At 51.9% G+C, this 8678-nt stretch overlaps 1 gene segment (V, D, J or C); it reads right to left on the bottom strand.

Annotated features, from left to right (window-relative positions):
- Positions 1-3371: 3371 nt before the first annotated feature.
- LOC117885510 lies at positions 3372-4036 on the bottom strand. The segment is given in 2 exon segments: positions 3372-3814; positions 3908-4036. Coding segments are annotated over 2 exon segments (489 nt in total).
- Positions 4037-8678: the final 4642 nt, after the last annotated feature.

Consider the following 8678-nt stretch of genomic DNA (forward strand, 5'->3'; position numbering starts at 1 on the left):
AGCACCTACCCGATACTCACATTGTTTAAATAACTCCCAGTAACATCCACGTCGCTGGATAGCACTTTTAAAACAACAACTACTCGCAGCATTTCTTTTCATTTGAATTGTTTTCTTCCACTGACAGAAATTGTTCTCATAAGACAGAGGTGGGCAAACTATGGCATGCAGGGCACATCCGTCCCGTGGGACCCTCCTGCCCGGCCCCTGAGCTCCTGGCCAGGGAGGCTACCCCCGGCCCCTCCCCTGCTGTCCCCCCTCCCCTGCAGCCTGGGCTCTGGGCGGCACCAGCCACTGGTGCTCCAGGCAGCGCGGTAAGGGGGCAGGGAGAAGGGGAGGTTGGATAGAGGGTAGGGGAGTTTGTGGTGGAGGTCAGGGGGCGGGGAAAAGGGGGTTGAATGGGTGCAGGGGTCCCAGGGGGCAGTCAGGAAGGAGAGGGGAGGTTGAATAGGGTGGTGGGGGGCAGTCAGGGGCAGGGGTTCTGGGGGCAGTCAGGGAGAAGGGGTGGTTGGATGGGGCAGGGATGGGGGGGTAGTCAGGAATGAGAGGAGGGGTTGGATGGGGTGGTGGGGGACATTCCGGGGCATGGGTCCAGCGGCGGTCAGGGGACAGGGAGGGGTGGATGGGGCGGGGGTCCCGGGAACCATCAGGGAGTGAGAAGAAAAGGGGGTTGGAGAGCGGGCGGCGGCCGGGCCATGCCTGGCTGTTTGGGGAGGCACAGCTTTCCCTAACCAGCTCTCCATACCATTTCAGAAACCGATGTGGCCCTCAGACAAAAAGTTTGCGCCCCTGATCCACAGAGAGAAAGCGAGAGAGAGTAAAGCATTCACTTGTATTCCAAACTTCTGTAAAGGATGCATGAGGTTTTTCCCCTCTCTTGTAGAAAAGTGATTAGATATCGGATGAGACTCCGGATCCATCTAATCCAGTATCCTACCTCCAACGGTAGCTAATGCTTCCGAGGCAGGTTGTTGGCATTGCAGTGTTGTTGTAGCCCTGCTGGTCCCAGGCTATCAGAGAGACAAGGTGGGTGGGATAATATCTTCTATTGGACCAACTTCTGTTGGTGAAAGAGACACGTTCATGAGCAACACAGAGCTGGTTTTCAGGTCTGGGAAAGGTCTGTGTAACCAGGACCACCAGGAATGCAAAATCATGCTGTGAAGTGCCCCTGTCCCCTGTTTGCCAGAAGCTGGGAATGGGCGACAGGGGATGGATCACTGGGTGATTACCTGTTCTGTTCATTCCCTCTGGGGCACCTGGCTTTGGCCACTGTTGGCAGACAGGATACTGGGCTAGATGGACCTTTGATCTGACCCGGTATTGCCATGCTTAATGTCTGATTTTCTCTGTGAATTCATCTAATTCAGTTTAAATCCAATTTTTAATTTTGCACTCCACAACATCCCATGGAAGGTAGTTCCACAAGCCGACTGTGCCTTGTGGGAAGAAGTAGTTCCTTAAATTTGTTTTACAGCTGCTGACTATTAATTTCATTGGGTGATCTCTAGTCTGGTGAAAGAAAGAAAGAAAGAAAGAAAGAAAGAAAGAAAGAAAGAAAGAAAGAAAGAAAGGGGTCAGATCACACAGCATTTGCTAATAGCTGGTTCATTTCCCTGCCCTGTTATACAGCTCTGAACAAAGGAGCTCTGGTGTTTTCAGCTCCTTTCCAAGGGCTGGGGTTGGGGGGGTGACTTTATCTGGATTTTATTTGATTAAATTGTTTTTAAGGAACCACTGAACTTTAAGTCTAGTGGTTTTGTGGTGATACCAGGACTGCAAAGCCTAAGGAAACTGCTTTTCTGACTTCTTGTTAGCCAGCGTGGTGAAACAGCAGTTTACTTTTGTCTCTGGTTTGGTATATCTTATGGGATAATAACTACCAGTTTTAGGGTGTATTTGCCCTATTTCTCAGCAATTTGTCCTCAATTTGGTATTCTTAGATGTGACTCACCAAGGCACAGTTACAACCAGATCCCCAGTTAATGTGAATCAGGAGTAACTCAAGTCTAGTGGAAGCAGCTGCAGTGACTTTACGCTACCAGAGGATTTGGCCCCATGAGGAATTCGCTCTATCCGTTATGTGTGATGCAAACCCCAGTGAGAGCAAGAGGATGAATCCCGTTGTCTCTGATGGGCACTGGATCAGTCCAGCAATGTGCTTGTCTCCTTTACACGGACAGGGGTTGTCCTATGAGTCCTGGCTCCCAGAGAAGTAGAGGGTGGAGAGGCTGCCTCGAGGGGTTGTGACATTATCCTATGAGTCTGACACAGAGACAAGCCTCAGGAAAGCCAAGGTGCCAGGTCTCGGAGGAGAGAGCGACTCAGAACAGGACTCACTCCGGATTGGGGTTCACAGATGAAGCGAGGGATCTCTGCACTGGAGGCCCAGCGGGGCTGTGGGCAGGAAGGGGAGACACATATACAATACCCAAACTGGGGTTTATATGGGCGACACATTCAAGGCTCTTCCCAGGAGCCTGTCGGACCCAATTCACTGGTGCTACTGAAGGTTAAACTGGAGGCTTTGCAGGGGAGACGGAGAGAGTCTCCGGGCTTTTCCACATCCCCTCCGGACTCCACCAGCTGCACCTGTGACCGGACACTTGCGAATAAACAGACACTTAGAAAACAGGTGTGGAACAATAAATCGTTTGCCAATGCAATGTGTTCACGGGTAGGAAAATACCTTCCCAAGCTGCTACAGTGAAAACTAAATGGACCCAAAGATTTATTTTCCATGGTTTGACAGGAGTAAGTTCTATGGGAGAGTCTCTGGGAACAGCACAGACCCAGGGGGCTGTGGATTGTCTCTCTGGGTGCAACCTGGGGGCTGTGATAGTTCCCTGGGCTCCCGCTGGCGTTGTGGGGATAAAGGCAATAACCGCTTGTGAAGGGCAGAGATGCCACGGTGACGAACCCCACATCGGTTATAATGACCTAATCACCTTCCACTGCATTAATGCGATAAACATCCCAGTTTGCTGAAAGGGCCAGAGACCTCCTGGTGTAAATCAGGAGTAACTCGAGTCTAGCGGAAGCAGTTTCTTTGACTTTACACTGCCGGAGGATTTGGCCCCATGAGAAATTAGCTCCATCCGTTGGGTCTGATGCAAACCCCAATGCACTTGTCCCCTTTACACTGACAGACGCTGTCCTGTGAGTCTGACACAGAGACGGGCCCCGGGAGAGCCAACGTGCCAGGTCTGCGAGGGGAGAGCGACTCAGAACAGGACTCACTCTGGATTGGGGTTCACAGATGAAGCGAGGGATCTCCGCACCGCAGGCCCAGCGGGGCTCAGTGGGGAGGAAGGGGAGACACGTTGCCCGGGAACGAAAGGGTTAAAACTGATGGGAAGTTTGTGTTACATTCACCCAGTTGCCTGGTCTCCTGTCAGAGCCGGAAGCAGTGTGTGTGTCACTGCTGCCTCTGCCTGGCTGCCGGGAGAAGGGCGATTCCGCAGCCTGGGTTTTTGTATGATCACAAATCGGTTTCGTTTCACTGTGTCTCTCGCACAGTAATAGCGGGCGGTGTCCTCGGGCTTCAGGCTGGTCATTTGCAGATACAGCTCACTCTTGGAATCATCCCTGGAGATGGTGAATCGGCCTTTCACTGAATCTGAGTAATATATAGGACTCCCATAAGTGCTTATATAAGCGACCCATTCTAGTCCCTTGCCAGGAGCCTGTCGGACCCAGTGCATATAGGCGCTGCTGAAGGTGAACCCGGAGGCTTTGCAGGAGAGACGGAGAGAGTCCCCAGGCTTTTTCACATCCCCTCCGGACTCCACCAGCTGCACCTGGGACCGGACACCTGGGAATAAAGACAGACCATTAATATTGGTATAAAAACAGCGATAACACAAAATTCTTCTAACTCTGCCAGTTATTCAGAGGAGGAAAATACCTTCCAAAGCTGCCACAGCGAAAATTACAAGGAGCAAAAATCCCATTTTCCCGGGTGCTGGAGGGGAAAGATCTCAGGGGACTGGCTGGTCACTGCACAGACACAGGGGCTGCGGATTGTGTCTCCAGGTGCAGCCTGGGCAGGGAGAGGCACTGATTTAAACAGGAAACTGTCTCCCACATTTGCATGTCCCCGCTTTATAAGGGACACACACTCCTGCTGCCAGTGATCTGACTGACTCGCCCTAGGGCTCCGGGTGCGGGAGTCAGACTGTCCCTTTCTGTGTGTCTGTGCAGCGCCGGGCACAGGGCGCTGGGTCCTCCTGACACTTTCGGACCCCTGGGAGGAATGACCAGCTCCCTGCAGTGACTGTATTTCCTCACCCAGGAACTGAGGGCCTGGCTATTGTGAGGTGACGTTGGGGATTGGGGGGACTCAGCTCTGGAGCCCCGTTCCACACGCACAAGGGCCATGCAATGTCCGGTCAGGGGGGTCAGTGTCTGGGGAGGGGTCGTGTCCCAGGGATCCATTGGGCTGGGCCACCCGCTGGAGAGGGAAGATTTCCCAGGGCGCTGGGAGGGATTTCGGGGAAGCCCCTTTCCCTTCCCAGCAGTGAGCGGCTACATTAAAATGATCCATGACACCAGGAACGTGATCTGAGCAAGCCTGGCTCGTGCTTTGGACCAGGTCTGGGGCCCGCCTGTGGGTGCAGGTGGGAGAAGCTGGGGTCACGGGGAGGAGTCTGAGGACAGAGTTAAGGTTTTGTAGTGGAGCCTGCCTGGGATGAGTGGGCCAAGAGTGGCATGTCCAGGGTTTCTTGCAATTGGTTCTGGCCACCAACAGAGACAGGAAAATGGCCTAGTTCAGTGGCTGTCAACCTTTCCAGACTGTACTGCATCAGGAGTCTGATTTGTCTGGAATACCCCAAGTTTCACCTCACCTAAAAACCATGTGCTTAAAAATCAGACATCAAAATACAAAAGTGTCAGAGCACATTACGGAGAAATTGCTGCCTTTCTCATTTGTATCATATCATTAGAAAATGAATCGATTGGAATATAAATATTGTACTAAATTTCAGCCTATAGAGCAGTAGAAACAAGTCATTGTCCGTATGAAGTTTCAGTGAGTACTGACTTGGCTAGTGCTTTTTATGTAGCCGGTTGTAAAACTAGGCAAAAGTCTGGATGAGCTGATGCATCCCCAGGAAGACCTCTGCTTACCCCGGCTGAGAACCACTGGCCTGTCCCGCTCCTTATAAGAGACACAAACTCTTCTCCTCTGAGATGTAAATAACTAATACACTGGCTCAGAGAGGGGTCAGACTGCTCCTTATACATTTGTATATGGGAGAAATAAACAGTTCCCTTGAATAACCAGAATTCTTTACCTGGGGATTTAGGGCCCCATACAAAATCTATTCCAGTCAACTAAGAGATGGTGGGAGATTCCACTCTGAAGCCCGCACTCCGCATTCACCGTGGGGTGGTGGTTCTGTGGGGTCAGTGACTGGGGTCCGGTCACAGGTTTTCACTGGTTTGGGGGACACCCACTGGAGGGTGAAAATTCCCCGGGGCTCTGGGGCAAAGTGGCCCATTCCTTTTCCCAGCAGGGGCCCGCTCCACAGACATGCACAGTGACCGGGGGGCCAGGTCCCCAGCAGGAGCGCCTCGTGCACGGAGCGGGGCTGGTGCTGCAGATTGTTGCTGGAGATGGGAGAAGGGCTCGGAGGAAAGTCTGAGACCAGAGTTCACGGCTGGATGCCCAGCGCCAGGGCGGTGAATGTGCTGAGGGCAGAATGTCTCGGGGTGGGGGAGGGCCACAGGGTGTCACTGACAGCGAAGAATTTCAGTGTGGTTAGAAAAGCCTGGGGGGTTCTTCACCCATAACTCCACATTACCTGGCTTCTCTGGGTTCGGGTTGATGGTGGGAATTTGCAGCTTAGAGGCAGGCCAGTGCAATGCCTGTGTATAATGGGGATAACAGCGATGGGGCGGTTCAGGAGTGGGTCTCGGGTGGGTTGAGCTGAAGTGTAATTCCTAAACCAGATCCTGGACTTTGTGTGGGGGGCGTGGCTGTGGGGTTGGGTGTTTTGGGGGGAGGAGCCAAGATTCCTGGGCTTTGCATATTGCTGTCAGGAGTTGCTGTAGCACATTGAGATGTGGGATCCAATCCCCGGGGAGGGAGAGATGTCCAGAGGTCACCGCTCTTCCAATGAAGAGGGAGCCTGGATTAGCGGTAGCAGGGAGGGGACCAGGCCAGGGTGAGCGGGTCTCTATGGGGTGATGACAGTAACTGAACCTCACAGTGTGTCCGGTATAGAAGGCAGAGAGTGCACCCAGCCTTTTCGGTCTCTGTGGGGTGAGCGAGGCTGTGGGTATCCATGGTAGGTAGGTGCAAAGAGGAGAAAAATGGGCAGTAACGTAGGGTCTCTATGAGGTGAGAGTGGCCGTGGGGAGGAGTGGGGGGAGATGTAAAGGGGAGGGGAGAGTTCTAGTGTGAGGGGGTGTCAGTATCATACTCTCCTAATGACACTTTTAATGGAATGGAAATGAAAAACATGAATCCCAGCAGAGAGAGGATGAACTGGGGAAGAGGAACAGGCAGGTCAGTTATTGGAGGTAAGCATTCATAGTGCTTTTCTTTGGGGTATTTCTATTTGGATTCGTATTTTCATTGACGTTGTTATTCACATTCCAGTTCACCCTCCCATTCATATTGCCAGTCCCATCCCTAGGAGTTCATAGACATATAACTGTTCCTATTTCCCTTTGTACCCATTTACACTCCACTTCATATCCCCATTCAGATTCAGATTCAGATTAATACTCCCTGGATACTTCCATTTCGATTCCCCTTCCCATTCATATTTCTGTTTGGATTCATACCCACTTTGGCCTTCCTCTTCCCACCAATGACCATGAAACTCACAGACATGTTTCCTTTGGATTGTTGTGGGAATATGGATCTGGGCATCGGACCCTCAAATAATGTTAAACACTAAAATGCTTCAGTGCCACTCAGAAGGTGCATAGATGCTTGTGCTGCCCCCTCTACAAAAGGGTGGATTTTTATCCAGAGAATTATCAATGGGCTGAGGGGGGGGATCACTCAGAGATTACTGACCCCACCCTGCCTGTCAAACAACCCTCACTCCGGGCTCCGCACGCCCCCTGCCCTGCACTAAGGGCTCAGCTTCTCCCCGGACCTCACTGGGAGAAGGGGGAAGCCTTAACCTGGAGAGTGTCTGATCAGAGAGTCACTGGGGGCATCCACAGAGCGAGGGCGAAGCCACCTGTTCTTTTATGCTGCTCCGCTGAAATCCACCCTGGGCATCTGCTCCCTGCGCTCCCCAGGGGAGATGGAGTCAGCCTCTCTCCTATTGCAGCTGTGTGCGGTGTCGATAAGGGGAGATACTTTGTGTCTGTTCTCATTACTGTGGAACCAGAGCGCCACCCCTAGGAAATCCCTTCCCCTTTAGTCCGAGCTCAGACCGGCTTCCCCTCCTGTGTGTCTTGCCTCGCACAGTAACAGCGGGCGGTGTCCTCGGGTTTCAGGCCGGTCATTTGTAATTATGCCGTGGTGACGGAATTGTCTCTGGAGCTGGTGAATCGCCCTTCGACAGCCTTAGCATATCACTGGTTCAACCCGCTTCCGGAGCTAATTCCAGCCACCCACTGCAGCCCCTTCCCGGGAGCCTGACGGACCCAGCTCAGCGTACCTGCTGCAGGTGAAGCCGGAGGCTTTGCAGGAGGGGCGGAGAGAGTCTCCGGGCTTTTTCACATCCCTGCCGGACTCCACCAGCTGCACCTGCGAGCGGGCACCTGGGAAGAAAGACACAATAGAAATCACATAGAAAGGGCAATAGTATCACATTCACCTGCCGGTGCAAATTACTCAGGTGACAAATTTCAGAGTAGCAGCCGTGTTGGTCTGTATCCGCAAAAAGAACAGGAGTACTTGTGGCACCTTAGAGACTAACAAATTTATTAGAGCATAAGCTTTCGTGGACTACAGCCCACTTCTTCGGATGCATATAGAATGGAACATATAATGAGGAGATATATATACACACATACAGAGAGCATGAACAGGTGGGAGTTGTCTTACCAACTCTGAGAGGCCAATTAAGTAAGAGAAAAAAAACTTTTGAAGTGATAATCAAGATAGCCCAGTACAGACAGTTTGTATATATGTATGTGTATATATATATCTCCTCAATATATGTTCCATTCTATATGCATCCGAAGAAGTGGGCTGTAGTCCACGAAAGCTTATGCTCTAATAAACTTGTTAGTCTCTAAGGTGCCACAAGTACTCCTGTTCTTTTTTCAGGTGACAAAAGTACCTCCCAAAACTGCAAAAATGAAAACTCTATGGAGCCAAAGTCTCTTTTCCCTGGTTTTGGAGGGGAACATTCTGGCAACTGCACAGCGACAAGGGGCTGCGGATTGTCGCTCCGGATGCAGCCTGGGCAGAGAGAGGGATAGATTTAAACAGGAGACTGTCACCCTCATTTGCATATCCCCTTCCTTATAGGAGACAGACTCCTTCCATCAACCATGTTAATTACCCTCCCAAGGGCTCCGAGATGAGTCAGACTCCCTCTGTGTTTCTGCAACTAACAACCTGCGGTGGGCTCCACCACTGACAGACGCTGTCCTGTGCAGGTTGTGTCTCCGGGTGCAGCCTGGGCAGAGAGGGGCAGATTTAAACAGGAAACTCCCCCAGTCCCGGTGAGGAAGGGCCGGCCCCTGGATCCTGCTTTCTG

The sequence above is a fragment of the Trachemys scripta genome, chromosome 12 (genome assembly GCF_013100865.1).
Source record: "Trachemys scripta elegans isolate TJP31775 chromosome 12, CAS_Tse_1.0, whole genome shotgun sequence".
Taxonomy (NCBI): domain Eukaryota; kingdom Metazoa; phylum Chordata; order Testudines; family Emydidae; genus Trachemys; species Trachemys scripta.